This window comes from Pocillopora verrucosa, chromosome 12 (assembly GCF_036669915.1).
Source record: "Pocillopora verrucosa isolate sample1 chromosome 12, ASM3666991v2, whole genome shotgun sequence".
NCBI classification, from domain to species: domain Eukaryota; kingdom Metazoa; phylum Cnidaria; class Anthozoa; order Scleractinia; family Pocilloporidae; genus Pocillopora; species Pocillopora verrucosa.
In genome coordinates, this window is record NC_089323.1 from 19106425 (window position 1) to 19133943 (window position 27519).

Below are 27519 nucleotides of genomic sequence, written 5' to 3' on the forward strand. Positions count from 1 at the left end.
GATAATGTGGTCACCATTGATGATAAAACAACAAAGAAAAGGAAATTTTTAAAAAATTAAGTGAGTTTGATAAAATAAAAGGGATTTTTGATGAAACTATTTTAAGGTAAGGGGCTATGACAAAAGCTGAGTACATGTACACAAATTTCACCCGTGTAGGGTAGGGGTAAGAGTTAGTACCCAATCTCTTTCAACTTTCTCGGAGTTTGAAAGCTTCAACTAACAGTGTAGCATGGCCAAAGCATTTTCGTTTCTTTTCGTTATTTTGAGCTATTCAAGCTATTTATCGATAGCTGTAGAGGTGGACCCAACTCCTGAAGAGTGGGTGAATCCTTGGGATATGACTAAATACGATGCAGCTGCTAAAACCATTGATCACGGGGTGAGTTTTTTTCATACTCATGTACATTTACTTCCGCGCGAAGACCGAATCCATCTTTTTAGCGTTATCAAATAAACAATTGTATCGTATCGTTCACTGGCAATGCTGGTTTCTCCTGCTCAGTGCAGACCTGTGACCTCTTAAATGAACCTGGTGAAAACGATGAATCGATTAGAGGGACGAGCTTCTAAGTTTGAGGGCCGGTTAGAGAGATCGTAGTTGTTACCGGGCTAACCCACTATGAAACTGAGTGATTCCAGTCGATTATTGATACAAACTTCCACAATTTCACAATGAGGTGGAAATGTGTATCGTTAAAAGTAACAGTTGATTTAGATTTTTCTTTTCTTTTGCTTTAAGTGATGTGAGTGCAATCAATTGGGGTAATCAGTTGTATCATTTTTCATCTTTAAGGACACTTTAAGTGGCCTTCCAAAAGATGGTGATTCCAGTCCTAACCACAGTCCATCCATGAGCAGGCTTCAAGCACAGCTAACACAGTGTCAGAAAGATTTGAAAAAGCTGCCCGCTCAGTGCCAGGCATGTGCTGAGAAAACTGTTGCTAATGCCTCACCATGTGAAACGCCACATTTTAAGAGGGTAATCAGAATCATATTAGGCAATCTTGAAGATCGTGGTGATCATGATGTGACAATTACTGCTTCAAAAGATGACACTGCAACCTTAGAAAAATTCATCAAATCTGATGATGGAAACATCCAAGATGCCGCAGAAGTAGTCACTGCTATCATATCTAACTTTAAAAGCAAAGGTAGCATGTATGACTTTAACCAATGGGACTCATCATCCTTCACTTATGTAACTAAAGAGGCAGTTCTTGTCCTGGCAGCACTGTTTTTTGTGCTCTGTGCTGCAGTGGTTTTTGAGAGGTATACAACTTTAACTTGGCGGAAGCAACTTTGGTGTGTTCTTTTCCTGTGCTTTGCTGTAAGTATTCCATGGGAGTGGTATCATCTGTACAGAAAGGCATTTGCTTCTAAACAAGCGCAGATGGAAAAGGAGATTCCCAAGGAGTGCCGGCCAGATCATCAGTTACGACCACTTGAGTCTCTAGTACTTTGGTTTAGGAACTCATTTACCTTTACAGATGACATTTGTATCAAATACCAGGAGACATTGCTTGTTGATCCATTCTGGGAAATCTCTCCCTCTAAAGTAAGTATATTTTCATTGAGGTAATCTTGGATCCTTTCTCTCCCAAGATCTCATGAGTAATTCTCAATCCTGCCTGTCACACATGTCAAATGATGTTAGTTTGGAGAACTTAGTTTTGGATCAACTAATTATCACCTAATTGATATTGTACTATATTCTCATCTATATTTTAAGGAGAAATTCTGTCTTGATCACTCATGGGAGTTAAATGAATTACAGCAGCTCTCTAAAAGAACTCTTACTGCATCTCAAGCCATCTGTTTAGATTTAAACTAAAACTTGTTTATAATTCATATTTTGAATTCCAATCTTGGGGTCGGTCTTTTGTACTTGCCTTGGTTCTTGTCAAGTTTTCATAACATAAATTAATGTTGTGATTTCTGTTCTCTTTATGCACTGAAGATCATGGGATTTACTCTTTCAGAATTTTGATTTGTTTACAAAAATGTTTACAATCCTACACACTAAGCACCCTCTTAGAAATGGTGATGTCCATGCTTAACTTTGTGATGGTTGTGTTAACTAAAAGTGACAAACTAATCATAATGTCGGATATAACTATTGAGTTTGGAATCAAGTATTGAAACAATACAGTTAATTGAGACTGTTTTAATCAAGGGGCAAATATGCAAAGCAAGTTTCAGATTGTGTTTAAATCAGTGACATCTATATGAACTCTTTCAGGCAATTTCTGCAACAGTGGCCAGTATCATCGCTCAGCCATTTGAACACATTGCAGAGGCCTTGGGCAAGAGTTTTCGAGCATTGTTCAGAGAGGTTCCATTGCAATGGCAGCCGTTTGTGTTTATTGCTGTAATCTTTTTAATTGTTGTCATCATTTTCACAATTAGTGGATTACAAATAAGGCTGCCATTTGTAACAATCGCAACTACCACTGCCCCTGCCCTGCCTGGAAATATCCATGGAAATCTGCAACAGCTTCAGGACCAACTCCAGAATGTTGTGCGTCACTTAAATGATGTGCCTGCACAACCCAGAGGTGCAATTGATAATGCTCCCTTACAAGAGGACATCCACAATCGTTTAGGGCAGGTTTATGATGTTTTGAATGCCATGAATGAAAGACAACAGAGATGGGAAGAGGACATGCAAAGAGCCCAGCCTATGATTCAACAAGTTCCTCAGCCAGCACCAGAGGGCCTTGGTCATGTGGAGGCTGGTGCTACTGTGGTTGGGGCACAGGAAGAGAGACCCGAGAGACAGCCTGTCTCAGAAACACACCCTGTTGCAACAACATGCGCTGTTACAGAGACACACCCTGTTTCAGAGACTTCCGATCCGAAAACTCCTGTTCAGAATATAGATACTGCTCATATGAGGGATTTTGACTTCGAGGAATCTTGATATATTCTTATGTAAAGTTGATTCTTTGCATATGAATGAATGAGATCAGTAAAGTTGTTCAATCCCTGCAAGAGGCTATAGGAAAGTGTAAAAGACCAACACTCTAATTTATTCCTGGCTTGTTCTGATAAAATTGGTTAGGGTGCCTTAGCATAGGAGTATAACTGGAGAAATTTGACAAGTAAATAATCCAGAAGAAGTACTGTTAGTAGTACACTTACATAAGGTTTTAACAGCTTTAATTTTTGTTGTTTAAATTCCACTACTGAATTTCTTTCAGTGTTAAATTAATTTTATGTAAGAAAATAAATAGTGATGTAGTCACCTATGAAATGTGAACAGTTCTCAACTATAATTCAATAAGTTGTATGTCTTCCTGTGATGTGATTTGTAACTCTCCCTACTGGTTGCCATACCTATTTTTGCTAGTTTGTTGAGAGCATTCAGTGTGATATGGAGGAGAAACCCTCTGGCTAATAAGTTTTCATTACCTCTTCACCTTAATACTGGGTAATGTAATGACAATGTAGGGAAAGTAACAAAGTAGTTAGTGCAACAGTATAGTTAGTGAACTCAAGTGTTCAACACCAGGAATCTCTAGTTCAGCTTCAGGGTGTTGATCAAGAATCAAAGTGGAAAAAAAATTGCAGATTAAATCTTGATGGACTGAGATTTTTTGTAAATTGTGAAGTGAAGATTATGCCTTTGTTACTTTACCCTTTTTTTTCATTTTAGTGTTTCCTAATGAAAACCCTGCAACTCTACTGATTTTGAGATAACTAAGGTTTGAGGTTTTTTTTCAGAACTTTTCTGTTTTGAAGGAAAAAAATTTAATGTGACTGAGTTGTTACTCTCATTTGATAATCTTCTATCAGTATGCTAATGCAGTAGATAGCTGAAGATTTTATTTACTAACCATGTATTAGTAACAAATGTTCATACATTAAGAACAAGGCGTTTTTCTTTCATTGAGTGTCTCTGAGTAATTATGAACAGTATCTATGAATGTAGCAAGTTTTTCTGGTTCGTGATCTGGATGCATCCCATGTCCCAGATTAGCAATGTATCGTTGGGTACCAAACTTCCTCAACATGTCTTTCACTGCATGTACTATGTCCTCCTGCAATTAGATATTTGCAATAAAAAAATAAAAATATCAGTTAGACTTTTCAACTAGAAACAGCTGAGGCACTTGTAAAATTATGAGTTATGGTTCTTCCTTATAGATAGGATTTTGTTCTTTCAAACTTACCTATTGAACAACAAAACTAAAAGGACCTTTTGTCTTCTCTTGAAAAATTGAAATTTTTTTTTGACATGATTGGATTAAATTTTAAAGTGAACATCTCTATAAAGGTGAATGACTGTTATAAATGAAAGCAGATAGTGTTCACAAATAAGACATTGGGTAGAAAAAGACCTTGAAATACTGAGAAAGACGATCACTTACATGACTGCTGTACAGACAGGCTGGATCAAGATTCCCTTGAAGTGTCACTGTTGGTGCAACAATCCTGCAAAATAGAAAATAATGGCTAAAATTTTTGTTGAACACTACTGGTAACTTTTTCAGACAAGTAAAAATTGTATGTAAAATCCATGACCGACTTCCTAGATCCACAAAAGCAAAGATTTATGGAGCAACAGCTCATACTTGTTGCTGATTATAACCATGATTGGCTCATCCAGAACACTCAATCGTGGGACACAGTATAACCAGTGTGTTGTCATAAGGGTGTTGGCTAATGTCAGCTGATATAAATCTTATTTGTGGTTTAGTAAGGAGGTGTTATGATCTAACCTTGCATCTTTTGCTGACATTGTCCAGTCCAGACTGATAACATCATATCCAATTTGAGAGAGGTCTTTGATGGCATAGTGTGCACCCTTGGCAAAAATAGTCTAACAAAAAAAAAGGTAAATGTTCTAAACACCTGTGCAGTCAACAATACGTAATTATTAATTCCAAATCATAAGTTTTAAAAGTGACCCCTAGTTCAGTCCTTACCATTGGAACCGCATCAGGTCCTAACTTTTCTTTGACTTTTTCAGCTATTTGCTTGAGGTACGGCAGTGAACACAGCATGAATGTATCATAGCCAATAACCTCTGCATGAGACTCAAACACTTGTAACATCTATGAAGGAAAGAAAGCAGAGGCAATTATAACACAATTCTCAATGAATCATCCATTTTTTTTTTTGTTTCTAAAATTGCAGACCATTATAACCAGCTAATTCCAAATGGGGATGATACATGTTTATTGGAAACTGTTCAGAATATAGTCTGTGGTACATAATTTTGTATTCCTTTATAGAGGGCAGGGGGACCCTTTAGATAGTTGGTGGCCCATCACTGCTAGATCTTGTGCCATTTTCTAGGTATGAAGTTACTGGGAGTATTATGACTCCCACTGGATGGGACATTAGTTGATTGCAGGTTTCACCCACCCACAGAAATTGGTTGAGTTTCTGATTTACCCTTTGGTGGTACTTGGTGATCACTTCTTGATCTGGAGTACAATATGCTACAAGCCAGGCTACCAAGTCTCTTGCATCTTTTTGTTCATAGTTTGGGGAAAAAAGAATCTTTCCATACATAAGTACAAAGTTGACAGTGCTCATCATTAAGTGTAACCATTTTCCTTATAAAGCAGTCACTTTCAATCCACATAATAAGTGACTAAATTGTGAGACAAATTACACTTTTTAAGCTAAGTAAAGCACTTTTTCACCTGTGCTCCAGCACGAACTTGTAGAACCAAGTAATCTACAATCAAATCAGTCATCTGTTGTAACAGCTTGCTAGAAACTTCCAAATGTTGGTTTAAGAATTTACGAGCTTTATTAAAAGTTTTGCTGCTCTCTCCTTCAATCATGTAACACATTAGAGTCCACTGTGAAACAAGGAATAAAATGTATAGTAAGCAGAGGCTCATATGATAAAACTATCTTTAAGTTAGCAGTAACATCTTAAAAACTAGTGGTACCATCTTAAAGTCTGTTCATTAACCCTTTAACTCCCAAGATTTCATTAGCAATTCTTGTTACTGTCTGCTATACAATCTATGTGATGTTAATTTGGAGAATTTGGAATTGGATCAACCATCCATTCCCTAATTGATATTTTTCTTTATTCTCATTACTTGTCTGCTTGATATTGTATTGATAGAGTAAGGAGAAATCCTGTCTTGGTCACTGGTGGGACTGTGGAGAAGAGAACAAAAAATTGTGTTTTCTTACCGGAGCTCCTGTAAAACCAATGAGAGGAACTTTTCCTTCAAGTTTGTTCCTTGTTAGAGTTATTGCTTGGAAAACATATCCAAGAGTCTTCTCTAAATCAACTTCTTGTACAAGTTTCTGTGGAAGAAATCACCTTGTTCATTCTTTTGTCTATACCTTACCCTCTATTAATAATTCTAGAATTAGGAAATTGCAGAGAAGTATTACTTGTTTCTTGGATATGAATTTTTCAAACACATTCTATTCATACCTCAATGTCACTTGGTTCCCTCAGGGGCTCGGGAAATACTGGACCCTAAATTTGGGTAGGGAATGAAATAAAACAGTTATTGTTTACTTTAACTAATAACAATTTGGTAATAATTATTTCATTGAAAGACACCTAAATGCAAGTTACAGTTAAATATCAAACCTTGCCAGGTATCATTTGAACTGTCATCCCAAGAGCCTGGGAAAAAAAAGATATTGTGTTACAACTTTTAATGAACTTTGTTGGATACAAAGTATCTATAAATGCATTGGTGAACATGCAGGGTTCTCATGAAAAGATGATTGGTGGGATAATATTCTCCTCATCAGAAAAAAAATATGTCTCAAGCCATTGAAATTAAATGCAAAATTCTTTTTAGTAGCCATATGAAAAAAAGGAGAAATGGCTACTATACTGGCCTCTTGATCTAAAGACCTTATGTAATCCCACGTACTCTGACACTTTTACTGCTACCTCAGGGTTGAAGACACAAGGAAAGATTGAGAGAGGAGAAAAAGGAGAACTCTATGGTGATTTTCAAGTGAAAAGGGGTAAATAATAAAGCCCTTAGCTAAGTGAATTTTGAAGCATTAAGTGAAGTAGACAACTGGAGGAAATAGGTTTTTAAGATTTACATGAAAATAATGGATTAACATTATCATAATACCTGAGGGATAACAAGAATATCTGAAAAGATAATGGCTGCATCCAGAGGAAATCTTCGTATAGGCTGAGGGAAGAAAAAAGGAATTATTTTTTGGACTGAGTGTAAGAAAATACAACTGAGTCTTTATTAACCCTTCACACCCTAACATCAGTCTGCATATTCTCTATACTCTTCTTTATTCATTTCCTAAGGTGCTGACAAGGAGAATTTGTATAGTAATCAGGAACTTCTTTAGTTGTGATCATTTGCTTTATTCTCATAATGTTAATAAGTGATCAGCAGTTTTTACTGTAAGGAGAAATTAGATGCTGGTCACTCTTAGGGTTTATAGGTTTAAGTGCACTGTTGGCTTCAAGCTTCAAAAATCAAGAGATCATTCATTTATTAATAGAGAGAAGTAGAATGACTTTAAATTTTTTTGAAATTTAACCACAGAACAGTCTCATAATTTTGTACCTGGAGAGTTAGTTCACAAGCCAGCTCTGGAGTCTGTACCATCTTGAAAAAATCAGCATCGTTTTCTGCTTTTAATTTCAGGAATTCTGAAAGATCACAATTCCAATCAAAAAAGTAAATTGTCCTTTTCGTGATCTAACAACTTTCGAGGTGTATCACATTTCTAATTTTTTTAAAATTATTATAATAATATTTCATCAGCCAAGACAAATTACCATATAATGGAGTGGAAGGTTTAAAAAAACTTCTTCGTAAATCACTTAATTGATGTTCCCCAATGCTTCCTTACTACTGAGAATTTTAAGTCTTTCATGAATGAAATATTACATAATTTTTACTTAATAATCCCGATCATCTCATTATGGTGTCAAATCAATGAGAAGATGGAACACCTGATAAGAAATAAAGGTAGAATTGTAGCTTCCTCGTAATTGGATGGGTCTCTTAAATATACAAGATTTTCAGACGGCAATACCAATTACAAAAGTCCAGTTTTTCCTTTCTTAAAAAGTGTTGTGTCACTGTCACGAAAGTTCCTCACCTGGCAGATAGCGACCCGCTTGCCGCATGACCCAAATGGGTGCTCGCTCTGTCACTTCACCACGCGCAGCTCGTAAAATCAGATCATTTTTCAGCTCTGGGAAACCATTCTCCATTTCACAATTGGCCATCTTACAATAAATTTTCCTTCTCCAAACTCACGAGTTCCGGAAAAGTACATGGCACAGAACGGGGCGGGGAGCTGGGTTCCATTTTCCGCGCAAAGGTCCACGGGTTACTTCACAAGGGCCGCCATTTTGCCGGGGTCTACAGGATGTTGGGATTAATTTCTCGTCAAGCGCCTCGTCTTTTGAGACAACCAGGATCTTTGATCTTCAGGAGAAGTCTCGCTGATGGTAGCCCTGCGGTTTCTCTTACATTTGGATCGCCTTCAGAGGTATGTTTTGTATAGAAGACACTTCTGTAACAACATGTGCACGGGTTACCACCATTCTATGATTTACAGATCTAATATAAATTTTGGATAATCTAACCATCGTATTGAGGGACTCTTTGAGGTTGAATGTTTATATGTGCTTGGAAATTAAATTGGATATTAATTAAAATCATACGGTTGTTGAGGCGATGTGTCAAATTAACAGCTGTTGATTACTTAATGTTATTCATCAAAATCAACACAGCTTCAAATATTAGTACTTCAGATGGAAATCTTTCGGAAGTAGTTCAAACATGTGTCCATGATGGATTTGTAGTGAGCCAGTTATGAATTACCTCTAGCCTTCTGCATTCATCACACTTCTACACCCAGTTGTTCAACAGCTCACAAATACATGTAAACTTTTGCCATATCCTCTTACTAAATGAATGTGGGAATACTCGCCCATCACACCCTAATATTGATAGATCTGCATATTCTCCATACTGTTCTCCATACATTTCGTAAGGTACTGACAAAGAGAACTTGTTTGAGAGTCAAGAGCCTCTTAAGTTGGCTACCGTTTGATTTATTCTCATCACCATAATAGTTGATTTAGTAGTGAAACTGTGAGGAGAAGTTAGATTTTAGTCACTCTTAAGAGTTCAAGGGTTAAAGCACCTTCTCAGGATAATTGACTGTGAATTATTTTCTCCAAGTAGATCGAGGATACTCCACATTGTGGTCATTAACTATTTGCTAGTCAAGAACAGCAATTTTTTCATGATTACATTGCATTTAAAAGAATAGTTTTGGCTTTTGGCCAATTAATTTGTTTCTGTTTTTGTTTAGTCATTTTATTCAGAAGCTGAAGTGAAGCAAGTTGATCTTTCAACCACAGCTGGTAGTTTTGGTATTTTAGCCAACCATGTTCCCACTCTGGCAACTCTGCGACCAGGCCTTTTGACTGTGACTGATGAGGAAGGTGTTCATAAATATTTTGGTGAGTATTGAAAATAGAGTAATATAGTTTAGTGAAAAATGGTTATTCAGTGTTTGAAACAGGCATACTCAGAAATAACAAACTTTTAGTTTTCCCAAAAGGAGTTGTAACTATGACCTTCTCATTGGTACTTGAGATACTCATGCTTTCCAGTTGTACAAACATGGCTTCCAGTCTCCTCCTAATCTGAGTCTACTCATGTTGGTCTTGATCATTTAATAATTCTTGTTAATTCAGGATTACTGAAAAACTCAAAAAACAGTGAATACTTGAAATATTTCAGAAATGTTTATTAAGTTGAGATAAGTCACCTAGATGTTATTAAACTAAAATATCACAAACTCATAACATGAACTATTTCATTTAATCTTTTGTTCATTTTGACACTTCATTCCTGTAATATCTCAGTGCTCAAAACTTTTTGAAGGATTTTAATCTCCTGTTTTTTAAGATTTTTTCCAACAAATGAGTTTAGAGGTTTTATTGATTAACTCAAAATCAGCTTTAGATTTTGCACTTATATAAATCATACCAAAACAATGAATAGTTTTGGTTGGGAATATGATGTCTTGTATAACTAGGGGTGTATAACTGCATGGATTGTTTAGAGTTAACTTGCTGCGAGAGATGGGGGCACTGACTTTCCTTTAAACTTCCTCTTTCCAGCAAGCAGTGGGACAGTGACCATTAATGCTGACTCTACAGTTCAAATTCTTGCTGAGGAAGCCCATCCCATAGACAGATTTGATCCACAGGTATGTCATTTAACCTTTTAAATTCAGGATCTGATTGTAAATTCTCCCCTCTAGCCATCACACATTTCCTTGTAAATAAGTTATCAGAATTTAGTGTCAGATCAAGATCACTCATACCTGATAAGTTTGAGTATTCTCATTACCTGTTTGCTGGGCAGTGTAGTGATAATAATTATTATTGGAAGAGGTTACATGTTATTCACTTCTGGGAATAAAAGTGTTTAATACATGTAGCTAGAACCAAACTGTATTTACTCCAGCAGGGAGAATTTCTTTTTTCAGACACCCAAATGTAGGACTCTGGCAATTCTTTATTTAAAGCTTGGAATTACAGTAGCATGTGATAGTTAGAGACAATGCATATAACCCTTTCACTTCCAAGATCAATTGTCAAATTCTCAGTGCCATCTGTCTTAAATTTTGCAAGTTTTTTTGTAATGAGAGTTTGATGTGAAATCAAACAGTATTCCTTTGATGATGTTTTTCTTTCTTCTCATTACCCATCTGGTTAAAAATGTTTTGATCCTGAAAAGAGAAATCCCCCCCCCCGGTCACGCTTGTGGTAGTGGAAGGGTTAAGAGATTGAAATGAAAAGTTAATTTGGTTTTGCTTCTATAATTGAGTGGTGGCCATATTTTCATGAACTACCTTAATCAATGAAGATTGTTACAATAGCTACTTTTGCAAGTTCAAAGTACCCAACTTAAAATAAATCATTTAAAAAAATCAATATAGTAATGAACGTGGAAAAGGCTCTCAGGGTTCTTGTCATATTTAATAACTGTCTTGTTTTCCTTATTCAGGCTGTTACCCAACAGTTAGATCAAGCTCAACAAAGCTTATCAAATGCAGCAAATGATGAAGAGAAAGCAAAAGCACAAATTGCAGTGGAGTGTCTAGATGCTTTAAATAAAGCCTTGGGACATTGATAATAACTCATTACTTCTCCTTTTTTTTTTCTACTTGAATAAACTCTGAAAGGCACACAAGATTTCGACTGTGGTGGTGTTGGTGTAATGTTTGCCTCTAACCTGTAAAACTATCATTTGACAATGTACTAAGTTTTTGTGGCCTCTTCATAGCCCACCACTATTATATTTTGTCTTCAGAAAAAGTGGCAAAGCAAATTGCTTGTAGAGTTATTTTGTGTTGAATAAAATGTGATTAAAGCTTACACACACTCTTTGCTACCATCAAATGAATGATAATATTAATTACCATTTTGTTTTTCTTGTCTGGGCTTGAACATTACACTTTTTTTGATTGGTACATAAATGATTTTGGAGATGATGTTTTACGCAAAATACAACGCAGCACTTTTAATTGTAGGGTTGAAAATAGGCCTTTAATAACTACTGCTGTACTGCTTCCTTTCATTGACTCTCCCATTATAGAAACCCTGGCTAGAATTTTAACACCTCATTTTCTCCATGCAGAGGCAATAGAAATCACTCAATCAATTATGTCAACATTGCATAAGATGTCTTTCGGTGCAATGGACTTTCTGGGGAAAGAGAAAAATGCCTGTAGTACAACTGGGCTCATTTCAGTAGTATCCCTTTGATCAGTCAGCCCTTTTACTCCCAAGATCTTGTTAGTAATTCTCCTTACTGTCCGCCATACAATTCTTGTGATGCTAGTTAGAAGAATTTGGTTTTGGATGAATTAATGATCCCCTAATTGATGATTTTCTCCATTCTGATCACTTATCTGTTTGACATTTTAAGGAGTAATTCTGCCTCAGTAACTCATAGCACTCTGGGAGTCAAAGGGTCAAAAAGATACCTGGTAAACTAAAATTTAAGGCCCATAGATGTGTATCTAGTTTTAAAAGATATCACACTATCATCCCTCAATGCATTTTCCACAGCATCGGTATCATTCAACCTTCAAGGTAACATAACTTACTTATCCACTATATTGAATATCAATATCGGTAGGATCCTGGGAACAACTAAGGCCATATTTCCCACAGGTCTTTTCGAGCGTAGTCAACTTCCGCCATATTGCACTTGTCTGAAAAGTCTCATTGCGATGGATTCAAGGTTTGGATATCGGTTTATTCGTGTAATCTTCGTACTAATGCAAACTCCAATGTCATAAGTGTTTATGAGGAATTTACTGAAGTGTTTTGCCTAATTGCAGGCACCTAGGCAAGGATCACAAATTATGACGGTCTTCTCACATCAGCGATTAATGGTAAGCTGGTAATTTTACGTTTAATTTGGCTTTTATTTGGATAATATATTTATAAATCTTAGGAAAACTGCAGAATACTTCCCTGCTGCATGATCTTTCTGTTTCCTCCACTTGTTTGAGCTGTTATAAACGAGGCGTTTTAATGCAACAGTCACAACTTTGTATTCAATGAAATGCAAATGAGCTTTTGTTAAGGTAATCTGCAGCCAAGCTATAATTTAACTGAAAGCGTCGATTTTATTTGTTGTGAAATTAGATCATTGATTATGGAGCTATTTCATATCCTCACTGAGAAAAAATTTTTCTAAAGAGATTTTTCTATAACCAAATACCATTCCAAAACAAAGCAGTAGCTCCAAAGGGGAACTATTTTTTCCAGTCAATGGTTTCCTATATCAGTTAAATACGCATTTTGAAGTATGAGGCTTGCCCTCTTTACTGGTTGTTGAGGCATGTCCAAGTGTGATTTAATTTAACCCTTTCACTCCCAAATCTCATTAGTAATAATTACTAATGAGATTTGGGAGAATTATTCTCCTTATTGTTTTCAATACAATTTTCATATTCGGTTAAGAATATATGAAAGTCATATATTTGAACTGTGGATAAAGAAATGAATGAAAGTGATCCTCGCAGTGATGTGCACTACTTAGGCAGTAGTGAAAATAAGGCCTGAAAAAAAAAAAAAAAAAAAAAAAAAAAAAAAAAGGCCTTATTTTCAGGCCTTATTTTCACTACTGCCTAAGTAGTGCACATCAGTGCGAGGATCACTTTCATTCATTTCAATTTTCATATTGTTAGTTCAGAGAATTTTTTATTTACATTTCTCTTCATTATCATCACTTTTCTGTTTGATACTGTATTGGTAGTAGTGGGTGAAATTCTGTCATGGTTACTAAAGAAATTTAAAAGGGCCAAGTCTCGAGTGTTAGGATTTTTTTCGGCTGTCCTATTAATATATACTGTAAACAACAGTACATAAGCCGCACCTTTTTCCCAAAATTTCTGCAACAGATCAGGGGTTAAACTTATCTGGGAGAACATCTGGAAATTGTGCTAGAAATTTAGTGTAAGTTAAACTATTCAATAAAAATTTTTGTCTCATCAAATGCCTGGCCACTAAGCTACAAATGATGCCAAAAATTAACTAAAGATTTCCTCCAAGTGTTTCTTTCCTGTGAATGCCACTTTTCTGTGATGTTTATAGTAACTGACTAAATAATTGTTTGATTAACAGACTGACTGTATATCCCTGCTTCTCCTTTCATTTTTAAGAAATGAATCCAAAAAACTTTTTATTTCCCTTCTAAAAATTTGTTCTCAAACAAGCAACGTACAGCCGCTGAGTTTCACATTCATTGCCAATGTTTGCTTGATAATGTACTAAAAATTTGAGAATTTGAGAAATTTTGAATTTATTTATCAATTGGTATTTCATCTTATTTTCTCCAGGTCAGATGTCTGATAAAGTGGACCTGAAGCTTCAAGAGCAGATTTATTTCAGGATGCTTGTTTTATTTTGCAATCCAGCTGTAAGGTGAACCAGATAAACAAACTCTTTTAATAAGCCAAGCTTTGAGTTGATGCAAGGTGGTAAATGCATGATGCTGCTAACTTAGCACAAAGCAGCATCAGTGCATGTGGGACATAAACTTAAAATTCACCTCAGACATGCAGTGTATCAATTTATTGTGGATTAAGGTGGCACTTTTAGAGTTTTTTTGGAACAGTTGACTCTTTGATTTGCAATTCCATAAAGGACCAGACTGCCAGATACTGTAGATGACTAGAAATTTATTTGAGGGAGCAAATTGTCACAAGAAGCTGTATTGGTGGTTTGTTTAATTTTAATATTTCCAAATTGAAGACTTACCAATTCACCATTGTTCTTATCACTACTGGATGAACTTGGGAGCTGGTGCTGGGCAACATGTCTAGCATTAAGGGAACTGGCTACAACTGAGGTACTGTCAAATGAAAAAAAAAGCTAAGGGTCCAATCAATCTGATTTGCAAACTGAAAGTTCACTGACTGACAAACTGACTGACCAGCTAACTGACAAACAAAAGACTTACTGACTGACTGTCCTATTGACTGATGGACTTACTGAGAGAGAGACTGATTGACTGACTGGTTATATGAATGAAAAACTGACTGACTGACTGACTGGCTAGCTGGCTGACTGACTGATAGACTGGCTTACTGATAGAATGATTGCCCGACTGACTGACTGACAAACTGAAAGACTTGCATTTACTGACTAGCTAGCTGACCGACAGAATAACAGGCTCAATGGCGGGCTGAAAGACTGGCTAACTGACAGACTCACAGACTGACTGACACACTGAATGACAGACAAACTGATGGACTGATAGTCTCACTGACTGAGTAACAGATAGACAGACTGAAGGACTGACTGTCTGACTGACAGACTAAATGATGGACTTACTAGCATACCAAAAGATTGACTGACAGACAGACAGAGTGATGGGTGACAAGCTGACTGGCTGGCTGACTGGCTGATGATCAGTTGCTCAGCCTGCTAGGGAAACATTTAGATTGACAGTCAGTGGCTTCACTGATTGTGAGCCATGCACATAGGGTATAGATGGAACAGTATCAAATAGCAGTTTCTATACTTCAATTTGTCAACTGTTACAAAATATATTGGAGGTGGCAAGACCTTGAATCCACAATAATAAGTACTCATTCAATAATGAAATTAATAGTTTATTGTTTGAGTGATGGTCTGCCTTAAAGTGACTCACTGACCTACATGTACCTTTTGTACAACATACCCCAGAACATGTTTGCTACAGTTCAGCTAAAGAACCAGACAATTCTTCAAGGATGTAGGAAATACAGAAACTTTACTTGGATGGAGAAAAAATTGAAATTTTAATAGAAAATGTTTGAAAAATTGAAATCATAGCACCACAATGCATCCAGTTGTCATTGTTTTTATTGAGGCCACAATTTTGTCGCCAAGTGCTATTGCTCTGGTAAGTAACTGACTAACTTGTAGACTCGCCGATAAACTGACTGACCCAATTGATAAACTGGATGACTGACTGTTAGAATACTGACAGAATGACTTATTACATGTAGTTTAAGAAACTAACTAACTAAATGGCTGACTCAAATAATCAGTTGATGGAATAGCTGACTTGTCAATAGACTCGCTGACACATTGACAAGGTGAATAAATGACTTAAAGATTGACTGAATCAATGAATACCTGAATGAATGACTCACCTACAAACTCAATTGGTTGCTGACTGTCTTAGGGGTTGATGAATAATTGACTGCCTGACTATCTGACTCATTCATTGACTGACTGACTCATATGTTGACTGTCTGTTGGACTGATTGACTCACAGACTGACTGACTCGCTGAATGAATGTTTTCCTGACAGACTAACTAACTGACTGATTGACTGGCTCACTGGCTGAGGTACTTACTAGCTGACTGATTGACTAACTGACTGACTGATTGACATACTGGCAGGCTGATTGTCTTATTGACTGAGTGGCTGACTGACTGAGTTACTGCTTGACTGATTAATTAACTGACTGACTGGCTGACCAACTGACTGAGTTACTAAGTGGCTGACTGATTGATTAATTGACCGACTGACTGAATGACAGACAAACTTACTGGCAGACTGATTTCTTATCGACTGACTGGTTGACTGACTGAGTTACTTGCAACCATACTGATTGATTAACTGACTGACTGAGTTACTTAGTGGCTGGCTGATTGACCAACTGACTGAATGGTTGACGGACTAATTCATGTAATGAATGACTACTGAATGAATAAGAGAACAGAACAACAACTTACTAATTAAATTACCTCCTTTCAGATTGACTTTCTGACTGACAACTGTCCAGGTGGCTATAACTATATGACTTCTGGTTGGAAAACTAATTCACAAACTTACTTGCAACCAGATAGCTTTGGTCACACATAAGTGTGCTACAAAGCTGTTTAAAACTTGGGTAATTCTCAAGAATTTAAACTGAAGAACAAAATGAGATGCAGGTAACCAGACATGTTCATGGGTTTGTATGAGCACCTGGTTTCCTAGCAGTTCTCTAATCTTGTGTGCCTTTCTTTGTGACACACTGCATGTCTGGGTTATTTACTACAGTCAAACATCCTTGTTAAGGTAGCCAAAACAAACATCCTTATGATGTGAATCCATTCCATGTGACACATTAAGGAAAGTCCTTATGTTGTTTTATGTGGATAATTCAACCTCTTAAGAGGATCTGATGATGAGTAAGTTTTGTTAAACCTCTCCTGGTTATCCTCCTTTAAATTTGAGTAAAATCTTGACAATTTATTCTCCAAAAAGCCTCCAGGAAGTCTCCAATTTATTTCAAGTTTTTCACTCCGTGAAGGTCATTAAAATAAACAATAACCCAATTCGTAGAGTTACTGTGTTTAACCAAATTATCTTATTGCTGCGTTACATTCACCTTGTGTGACAAAACTGACTGAATTCTTTGTAACAAATGAACTGCAGTAGATTTTCATTTTCCTAAAAATATTTTAGGACTAGGGACATTAAAATTTCTGATCAATTATCGACGGAATGACCGAAATTCATATTTTCAATAGATTGCGCGTCAGAGTGACGTTGTGTGACTAAATTATGTAACACGCGTTGTGTGACCGTAAATAGGAGACAAAACGTATCGAACAATTAGGACAAATGTGAACTATTTTGGGCAATATCTAACTTACTTTTGAAAAATTTAGGGTCCGTTTCACAGCCGATCAAGTTTCATGAGGATCTCAAAACGTTGAAAAGAAGCAAAGATTTAAAAGTTTCGACTTTCAATAAGAAATGCGTGTAAAATGACAGGGAAAATTTGCATACTTGTGTTGATTTCAAGTTCTTTTAGTTCTTTTTCTTCAAAATTAAAACTTGACTACGATGCTGCTGCAATCTTGAATGTATATTTCCTGTTAAAGTCAAACGCACTGGGAAACTATATGGGGAACGTATTTCCGTGACAGTATTTTAAAGTCTTTGCAAAACTTTGGCTTATTATTGTGAGTTTATCTGGTTCACTTTTAAATGGTTGGATTGTAAAGTAAAGCAACACAGAAATGAAGATGACAATATTTTATTGATGAAATAAAATTGTCTGTCTTGTCCATCACTTTATTTCAGGAAAAAAAAAATCAATAAATTATTCCAACTTTAGAATCCTGGTAAGTTTTATCTGATCCTTTAGTTCAAGCCGGGGACAGTTGAACACTTAGAAGAGTCGACCACTTGCTCCCAAGTAGGGAGGGGCAGGGTAAAGGAACGTGAGAGTTTGCTTCCAATGCCTCCAGGGTCTTTCTCCTAATTTGTCACAATATCACACCTGATCAATTTGGAATTAATTATTTGAAAAAAAAAAATTAAAATTCAAAATGGAATTTTAGGGAAGGTGCTGATTTGCAAGTCAATGTATCAAAAACTAAAGTGATATACCTCCGCGGCAATAGGAAATGATTTTAGCTCGCAATTGCGCCGTAAATTTAGTAGAATAAAACCTAATTGAATTAGAAATGTTCCCAACCTGGGCAAAAAAACCGAAGCGCTAACTTGCGGTGCCCAATTTTCAATGCATCGTCACTGAAAGCAAGGAAAGATACTGAATCGTACTAGTCTGGTTTGACTTTATCACACAAATGTCACCAAAGAGCACAAGTCGCTAAACGTCTCTCATCAGTGAAGATACCCATACCAGAATCTCTGTCTTTGATCTAGATGAAATTAATTTGGGCGATTTTTATCCTAATAACAACGGGAAGGGTTTAGTCTTACATTTACTAAATAATATTTTGCGTAAGGTTTTATTTAACTATGCACATTCGGCTTAGTTTGTTTGTTGACCATTTCAAATCACAAGACGTAGATGGAGAATTGTTCCTTTTCGATTTTCAATCATGCACGTGCATGCAAAGGACTCATTGGAGGGGAAAAACCAAAGAACAAATCTCCGGAGAACGTCCGTGATCTGAGACAGGCAATCAACAAACAAAGCTGAACGAGCCTTGAACTAAGTAATAAAAAAAAAAAATCTAGAATAAACCTGGGAAGTTTTTAAAAAACTAAGAAGCGCTGATTATAATAGAGAAATGGAAAAAATTACCTAACGCTCCTCTAGTTTTACTTATTTATACGATTTGCATTAGCTTTAAATCCTCCCTCGGTTAGATATTTTTAATTAAGGCGAAATTGTGTTTTTATTTTATGCTAATTATCCCTAAGGATGTTCCAGCACAAAATTATGTGACTGGACCATTGCGTCACGAACTCACGAACAGCTACGTGAAGACTATTAAGTAAGATCTATATTGTAAAGTTATGCAATGAAATAAAAGAGTAACCTAGATACGTATCCATTTATGCTACATATATTGCCTTATTTATTTTCATCTTCAAGTAAAACTAATTTAGTCTTATTCATTAAGAAAGAAGGAAATTCCTAAAAGTAAACTTTTCCTAATGTAAAAAAGTAAATAAGCCTATTTGCCTATTCATAAGTCTAGTGTTTATGAACATGCTCCTACCCTGTTAAATGAAAAAATATACTACACTAATCCTAAAAATTATTTAAGTGTAAATAGCATAATAGCAATATAAAAATAAAGCATTATTATAATAATAATTTCATAGTAAGAAAATTATACTAAGAGGAAAAAAAAAAATTGGTTTATACTTAAGCCGAATTTTCCTGAAGTAAAATTAAAGATAATTTTTATCAAGACTAAAGCTATTATTTTCTCTCTGGTGAAAATGCTACTTTTATTAAAAGTGAATAAATTTTCCATATTCCTGAAAAGGCCTAGCTTTTATAATTTTTAGTAGCTGTATATGAGAAAAATATGCTAATCCTAAAATAATAGTATCTTTTAATAATGTGGTTTTCTGGAGGAAAAATGCTACTTAATTAAAGAAAGAACGTTTTTGAAAGTTGTTTAGGTTTAAGCCTACAGTTATTATAATTTTAGTTTATATTTAATTAAGTTATCATTAAATGAAAAACTAACGAAGAGAGATTCTGGATTCAGTATCAACCCATCAGAGAGACCCCCAGTAACTATTAGCTCAATTTGATGTCACCTGTGTGAGTCCAGTCAAGCCAGACCAGAGAATTCCAGCAAAAATCCGCACTTCCAATGTAAATACACCTAAATTGACTCCTACAATTCAGTGCAACTGTTTTAATGATCCTTAGTTGTGGAACATTTCAAGAGATACATTGAATGCACAAAAGCACCTTCTGAGGCCAAAATGTGTCAAATTGATGGTGTGATTCCATGACAAATTAGGCAAAACCCCAAAGACAAAAGAGCAAACTCTCACCTTCCTCTACACTGTCCTCCCTACTTGAGAGCAAGTGGTCAACTCTTCCAAGTTTCCAACTGTCCCCAGCTTGAACTTCAGGATCAGACAAAGCATCACAGGATTTCTCAGAGCCTCCACAACCCAGCAGGGATGTGATTGGCTAAATTTTTTTTCTTTGTTCTTGCTTCTAGGTGTGTGTGCCACCAGCAATCTGAAATTAAAATAATATTCTACAAACTTAAGTATATATGTAAGCTCATTACCACTGTTAAATTAAAATAATGATGTTAATAGCTAAATAATGTCTCTTGGGCATGGCACTAAAACTAAACTTACCTAGCTTGTTTAGAATCAAGCTTGCAATACCAAGCTTAGAAAAACTAATGTACTTCAGAAATACATTCTGGAAAAAGGTAGAAACCTGCAAGAGACCCTAGAACATGTCAGGACTTGCAAAACCACAAGGTGGCAAGGAATTATGAAATAGGCATGACAGAATTCAATGTGTAGGGAGCCTATGGTGTTTACCTTAAGCATTAAAGATATTTTCATGGAAGCCTTAAGAATTGTTCACCTATAAAATCAAAGAAATGGGAAGACCCTGACACCTTGAAACCTTAGAGTAACCTATGACTCCTTGACCTTAGACAGAGAGGAAAAGTGTAAAAATCAAAGAACCCTCCTCTAAAACATAACTCTTGGAGACACAAGAGCATTCAAAACTATAGACCAGGAAACTTAAGACTTGCAAATCTATGAACCATAACCCTGACATCCCTAAAGCCATGACCCAGATATAAACCTAAGGACTAGAAATCTGACACCCAAAGCCTAAGGATCACTGAACCAAACAACCAGAACTTACGCCTTCCCTAAGCACAAAACCTGGAATTTCAAGATACACCTTAATACATGCAAACCTTAGACTGGGAAAACCGAAGTCCAAAAAATGTGAAAAAGAAAATGCTAAGATGGTGGTAACTTATTTGAAAGTGCCCAAAAGTCCAAGAACCTAGACATGAAAATTTGAGACCCTGAACCTATAACACAGAGGCCTTTTACCTGGAAAACAATACCTGCTGAAACCTTGAGGACTGAAGAGCCTTGAAAAACCCAAAAACTTAGACCCAAGAAACTTAAGATCTAGAAATTTCAAACCCAGTCAGCATGATGTTGGTAATATTATCTATCATTAATATTTAAGATATTTCTAATTTGTAATTGTTTGAAAGCTTCCACTTGAGCAGTGAAATGTGTCCTATCTTATGTTTCATACTGCTTTGAATAACATCTTGTTTGAGTGAAAATAGTAAATCAAGACTTTTCAGCAATTTTGTGTTTGTTCCTCTTTTTACTCTAACTTAAAATTCTCCCATTGAAAGAGCCAAAAAGGTTTGAATTTTGGGTGGTTACCAATATCCCTTATATCAAGAAGCCAAACAAATCAAGAAATCTCAGTGATCCTGGGTCTTGTAAAAGTTTCTGAATTTGAATTTTGTTCTTCTTAGAGTAGTTATCCTTGAGAAAAAAAATGTGTCACTCCTTTGATCGAGCACAAAAATTATTGGCTACATCTATTTTATCTTCATTTCCGTTTGTAAAACTGAATTTGCTTGATAAATGATGTTCAATAATGCAAGACCTTAAATTTGAGAAACAATCTTTTGAAAAATGTTGTAGTTTTTTTTCAGCAGATGATAGTGAAAATTAATCAACTGATTGGCAGCACTATTGCTAACTACATCTAGCATAAATCTTCCCAAAGGAATCTTGTGACAAAACCTTAAAAATTTAATGAAATTTGATCAAACAAGTGCTACAAACCTGATCATGCAGAAAAGTGAAAATGTCTAATGAGCTCAAATACTTCCTGCTTGTCTTTACAATCAATTTATGATAATAAAGACCCACAGTAAGGAGCAAAATCTTAAACTTAATGCCCAGAAATAGAGCTAAGATCAAAAATTCCACATCCGAAAAACCCATAACCAGAAATTTAATCTCCTTAATAAATCTTACCTGCAAAAAGGCCCAAGGCCTTTACACCTATGACCCTTAATTTTATCTAAGAGTGTCAAAAACCTTAATATTCCTTAATATAAACTGAAAAATTTTGCAACATATTAAAAAAAAAACTTAGATCCCTAACTTAGAAACCCAGAGGTTTAGGACACTAGAACAACAACTGAAGACTCAATAAACCTTAAAGATCCAAAAACTCTAAAACCCAAAACAACCTGGAATTCTGAAAACTGAAGACTCAGACCCGGACCCAAAAAACCTAGGACTTCAAAACCTATGACCCAAAGAACCTAGGACCCAAAAAGTCTAGAACCCAAAAAACCTGGAACCCAAATAACCTTGGACCCAAAAAACCTAGGACCCAAAAACCTATTAGTAAGAACCAGAAAACCTTTGACCTGAAAATGTAAGGCCGTGCTAAACCTATAATCCAAAAGGCTAAGATCAAAAGAACCTTGGTCCCAATAACCTATGACCCAGAGAACCTAGGACCCAAAAATTTGGGACACAAAAACTTAAGATAGAAAAAACCCCTTGGACTAAAAAACCGAAGGCACATAAAATCTGAGACCCAAAATCTTGGACCCAAAAATCTGACACCCAAGAACCTAACCCTAACAAAAAAAAACCCTAACCAAAACCATAACTATAGAAACATGATGCCCCAAAAACCTAGGATCCAGAGGACCCAAAACCAATAAACCTTAAACCCAGAAAACATAAGGCCCTAAAAAATCCTGAAACCAAAAAGGTAAGGCAATATAACTGAGATCTGAGCACTTGTTTGAACAATTGTGGCACACACACTTAACCTCCTTATTGTAATTTAGAAAAAAAAAGAGCTTAATGAATGGGGCTGGTGGAACAACAGCTGGGTGAAAAACCTCCCTGCACGTCCACTTGCACCTAGGAGGAAAACCCCAGGCCAGCTGCACCCCACATTCAATGACCTCCTGGGCTGGGTCTATTAAATAATCTATATTATTTGATGTATCATTATTGAAAAAGTTGAATCAACTTGTATTCCTTTCCAGGGCCAGTTGTCAGGGTTCCTTTACCAAGTTGTGTCTTTGGTTCCAGAACTCTTCAGCTTAGTTGCTTGGCTTGCACTGTCCAGCCGTGATATTTTCACTTGGTAGAACTGTGATTTAATTATCAAAATGATACATCAATATTCTGACTATTCAAAGGGAATTTAGTTATATTCCTTTACTAGTCTACTTGTTGCTGAGGTACTGTATCATCTTCAAAAGATAGCACATGAGCTAAATGCCCCACCAAAATGGGGCTTATTCTTTCTTAATTCCTCAATTTTCAACTGATCCTGGATGGGACACTTATTCATTGCAGTTTGGTGGTACTTTAAGGATAGAAAGTCACAGGACTCAAACCCACACATTTTGTTCCAGATCAGTCCAGCAAACAATATTGTGTAGTTTATTTTTTGCCAAAAAAATAATAATCGAGATATAACAAGTTCCCTGGTGGGTAAAAAACCCCGTGTTTATTGTTTGGGATGTTGGGTGTTCTCCCAACATCCCAGCTTTAGCCTCGTGTGATTAATGGAGTATGAAACCACATCCTCTTTCCTTGTGTTTAAAGTTTCAAGTTCTGAGGCTAAATATCGCAGTGAAAGAAAAATTCTCTCTTTGAGTTTTAAATTAATATTGAAACAAAACTTTCAAAAGCTTCTTTTAAAGTTCAAGACAAACTTTTGACCACAAGAATCTAGATGAGGCATTTTTTTCTTAACATTAATTAGACACAAGGCAGAATGATTTTTTTCTTCATCACAATGGCACATTTGGTAATCAAGATGGCATGATTGATCACATATACAAGATGAGCTAAGCACATACTATCAGTTAGTTCTGGATTCCAGATCAAGAAGGCCAGGTTTAGGTTCTGTTTAGGCTCATTGTGTTGTCACCTTAGGCAATTCACTTATCCCTTTTACTCCCAGAATTGATCAACATGAAAACTCTCCCTATAATATCCATTAGCTATCTAGCAAACAGGTGATGAGAATACTTAAACTTGTCAGGTAGAAGTTATCTTGATCTCACACCAAATTCTTGCAACTAAGTTACAAGGAAGTGTGCAGCAGCTAGAGGGGAGAATTATCAATAAGATCATAGGGGTTTAAGGATTAACTCTCGCTGCTCATGCCTCCAACCAGCAGTATAAATGGGTGAAAAAAAACTATCTTGGAAACTTGACAAATTACTAGGCTACAACAGACTAGCCCCTATCCAGAAGGTAATACTAGGACAAGTTAAAACAATTGACCACTAGAATAAAGGGGGTAAGTGTCACGATTCTGTGAACTCAAAAGGGTTGTTTATTGTGCGAACTCGACTGCCGCCACGTGTGTATTCGTTGTCTCCTAAGTCTTCTAAATATAAAGATGTTTATCGGCCCAGTGGCGTGACCGTGTAACGCAATATCACGACAGTAAGTTTCTTAAGAAAGTGTGGTGTTGTGAAGTTTATAACAAAAATTAGCCACCATAAATAGTTTCAAGCTGATGTTTTGAGCATTAGCACTAAAATGTCAGAGCAAATAGGTGTTTAACCAAAGTCTTGTCTGATTATAAATGTCTGGTGCACTTAGAAAAAAAAAGGTTTAAACTTTTACCTGCTACATTTTGACCAAGACTTCTCTCATTCTAGATCCAAGATCCTCCACCATCCAAGATGACTTGTCCAAAGGTAACATACTAAGGATTGCCCACAGGCCAAGTACCAATGCTTGTCCACAGGCTGGCTACTGAGGATAAGCTTGTCCATATACCATGTGCCAATGCTTGTCTTCAGGCCATGTATCCAGGTTTATCTACAGGCCATATATCCAGGTTTGTCCACAGGCCACTTATCCAGGCTTGTCCACAGGCCACAGATCCAGGTTTCTCCAAAAGCCACATACCTAGGTTTGTCTACAGGCCACATATCCACATTTGTCAACAGGCCATGTACCCAAGTTTGTCCACAGGTCACATATTCAGGTTTGAATACAGGCTATGTACCCAGGTTTGTCCACAAGCCACATATCCAGGTTTTTCCACAGGCCACATATCCAGGTTTGTCCACAGGCCACATATCCAGGTTTGTCCACAGGCCATGTACTCAGGTTTGTCCACAGGCCACCAACCATTGCTTGTCTACAGGCTCTTGCTGTAATAAAATATATGGTATGTAAATATGACAACTGACCACCAAAAAGATGCTCCAGCCTGTAATACATGTGCTAAAGCTTTCAAAAATAAGGAGATGTCAAAGTGTCCCATCCCTATCCAACCCTAAAATATCACTCCTAACTGCTTGGCATTCCTACGTTTTTTATTCTTTTGTTCAACAAGTATGCATGTTCTCCATACTGAGTTGATAAGTAACTGTAAACTGGCAACCCTAAAGAGTTACAAAGCTGATGTTTCCAGCATTAACCCTTCATACTTTGCTAATGGGGCTAATGCACAAAATGTCAGCTTTCTAAGTCTTTACAGTGGCCAATTTATGATATCAACTTAGTTGATAATATCAAATTACCCTGTCATACTCTCCCACCAATGCAGCACCACAGTTTCTTTACAAACTTATCCCCTTTATTCACCATACTGTTCTCTAAATATTTCCTAAGGTGCTGACAAGGAGAATTGTTTTGACAATCATGAGCTTCTCTGGTTGATGATCATTTCCTTTATTCTCATGACCTTAATGTGCAATTCAGGGATGATCTTGTAAGGAGAAATTAGATGGTGGTAATTCTTAAGGGTTAAAGGGTTGACAGCTAGTGATACTTCTTGGACTACTTATGCCAAAATTGTCTGCCAGATTCCACGAAAGCCATAGATTTAAGTTGATTTACCTCCAATGCTATTCCAAGATTGTTAAAGTCTAAACTATCTCCACAAAACTTGTTCAGGCTAGATAGAAGACTTGTCTTTGCTGTCCACGTAGAGGATTGCAAAATGCCACATGGATGCCATTACTCCTGTAATGTACCTAAGGATTGCCAGCCTGCTCCTTGGTGTTTCTTTACTATGTCATGCAAAGTATTTACAGCTGTAAATAGTCAGCCAAGACATTCACTGTCAGACTTTCATTCAGGCTTCTCCTCTGCAAAATTATGATAAATAATTTATTGTGATTACCATATTTAATCAATCAATTGTTGCAGCACCTATTTGAAAATCATGATTTTTAAATCACAAACAATCACAGTGCTACTATCCTCAACAGTTAAGCAAACTCAAAGCAGAGATGAGGGTGCTCATATTTGTCTCAAATTCTCCCAATAATGTCAGACATGTAAATCAAGTGAAGCCATGATAATGCCGTAGATTGGTGCCGTAGATTGGTGCCGTAGATTGGTGAAAGTTCAAAAAAATAAATTATCGTAGCATACCTGGCCTCACTTGATTTACATGTCTGACTTTATAACTCTATGCTACTCAAGGACAACATCCAATGCTTGATCTCCCAATGATAATAATGATCAATAAATGTAACTCAACCACCACAAAGAGTTTCTAAAACTGACAATTCAACGTTAGCCTGTCATTCCCCCTGACAAAGGACTAACAATCAAAACGTCAGTCTTAAAACTCCATAGGTGAACAACTGGTCAACTCAGAGGCTAAAACCAAATCATCTTGTAACCCTCCCCCCCTCCTTCTTTCTGAATGCAGCACCCCAGTTTCTTTAGAAACAAATCCCCTTTATCAAATAAAGGGGATCTGTGTGTTGCTCCATAAAATCGTGTGATAACACTTATTAAGTAGCGTGCTTCTATTAATCATAAAACTTATGTTTTCGGGCACTTTATTTTTTTCTTGACACCTTAGGTGTTACCTACCGGGATCCCTAGGGATTTTCAGTTTTTTTCTCTGTTTTTTGTTAGGCAGCTACCTAGAAATTTAATTCAAATCTGGTGGAGTGTTATTACCAACCAAAAAACACGTGCACACGGTGATAAAAGGAACATTTTGATTTTCGCGCTGCATAAATTATCTGATGTAACATTAGCCCTAAGCAATATTTCTCCAAAGTCAATCTTTATCTACATGATCATTAGTCTAATAAATATTTCATACTAAGTAAACGTTAAGCTTACCCCTGGTAGAGTCAGCGTTTAAACCAAGAAGAGTTTTGCAGATGTTGGCTTCTCTCCATAAATTATGTCGTCGCCATTTCCTTGTGTTGCAGCCCCTGTTTCCAATAGCCTTGCATAAAATCGTCATAATTTGAAAATAAGTACGCTTCCAAAGGCTAGACGTGTAAATAATACGCATTTAGCAGAATATAAGCTTGAATTTTCCAAAATATACGCTAGCCAGGAGCCATCATTAGTCGCCATGATGTTATTATTATTGGTTCCCAGTTTTCTTGCGTTTTCGTCACGCAAGTCGCGGATCACGCGCGTGCATCGCCATTACTCCGCGCTTTTGAGTGTACCTTGAGTGTGAATGTAACTACTAGCCGTATAAAGCCTTTCCAATGAGATTAAGTCCAGGGTAGTTTTGGGTACCCATTTCAGTTTGGGTTACTCACATTGCAAGGTTACAACCGATTTGACTTTAGGGAACGAACAAGGTTAGCATAGATGGCAGTAGATTAAGATGGAATTTATTACTCTTCCTCTCGCAATCGGATGAACCAGTTTTGAGTACATGAACCCAGTAACAGAAGTCGCACTGCACACACGAGTACTTATCGTCTTAAGGTTTGCC

The 27519-nt window shown here is 36.5% G+C and overlaps 3 protein-coding genes and 2 long non-coding RNA genes across 6 annotated transcripts; 3 read left to right on the forward strand and 2 right to left on the reverse strand.

Annotated features, from left to right (window-relative positions):
• Positions 1-215: 215 nt before the first annotated feature.
• On the forward strand, positions 216-3010 carry LOC131771519 (chloride channel CLIC-like protein 1). The gene is made up of 3 exons (XM_059087325.2): positions 216-382; positions 797-1558; positions 2243-3010. Exons 1-3 carry the CDS (start codon positions 233-235, stop codon positions 2921-2923), a joined length of 1593 nt encoding a protein of 530 aa, XP_058943308.2. The 5' UTR covers positions 216-232; the 3' UTR covers positions 2924-3010.
• Positions 3011-3145: 135 nt separating this feature from the next.
• On the reverse strand, positions 3146-8258 carry LOC131771520 (uroporphyrinogen decarboxylase-like). Its single transcript, XM_059087326.2, has 11 exons — positions 8080-8258; positions 7539-7624; positions 7083-7145; positions 6578-6613; positions 6416-6460; positions 6166-6282; positions 5658-5819; positions 4932-5060; positions 4725-4825; positions 4374-4437; positions 3146-4043 (listed from the first exon to the last, which is right to left on the reverse strand). The coding sequence occupies exons 1-11, from the start codon at positions 8207-8209 to the stop codon at positions 3867-3869; spliced, it is 1110 nt and encodes a 369-aa protein (XP_058943309.2). The 5' UTR covers positions 8210-8258; the 3' UTR covers positions 3146-3866.
• A 48-nt stretch (positions 8259-8306) lies between these two features.
• Positions 8307-11386, forward strand: LOC131771531 (ATP synthase subunit delta, mitochondrial-like). Its single transcript, XM_059087342.2, has 4 exons — positions 8307-8475; positions 9307-9457; positions 10124-10212; positions 11016-11386. The coding sequence occupies exons 1-4, from the start codon at positions 8353-8355 to the stop codon at positions 11139-11141; spliced, it is 489 nt and encodes a 162-aa protein (XP_058943325.2). The 5' UTR covers positions 8307-8352; the 3' UTR covers positions 11142-11386.
• An 809-nt stretch (positions 11387-12195) lies between these two features.
• On the forward strand, positions 12196-17864 carry LOC131771516 (uncharacterized). Its single transcript, XR_010715861.1, has 3 exons — positions 12196-12257; positions 12358-12411; positions 13864-17864. It is a non-coding gene; the product is annotated as an uncharacterized lncRNA (long non-coding RNA).
• Positions 17865-22419: 4555 nt separating this feature from the next.
• Positions 22420-27128, reverse strand: LOC136277451 (uncharacterized). Of its 2 annotated transcripts, XR_010715886.1 has the most exons (4): positions 26904-27128; positions 25656-25906; positions 24429-24964; positions 22420-22932 (listed from the first exon to the last, which is right to left on the reverse strand). It is a non-coding gene; the product is annotated as an uncharacterized lncRNA (long non-coding RNA). The 2 variants fall into 2 exon arrangements; XR_010715885.1 differs by lacking the exon at positions 25656-25906.
• Positions 27129-27519: the final 391 nt, after the last annotated feature.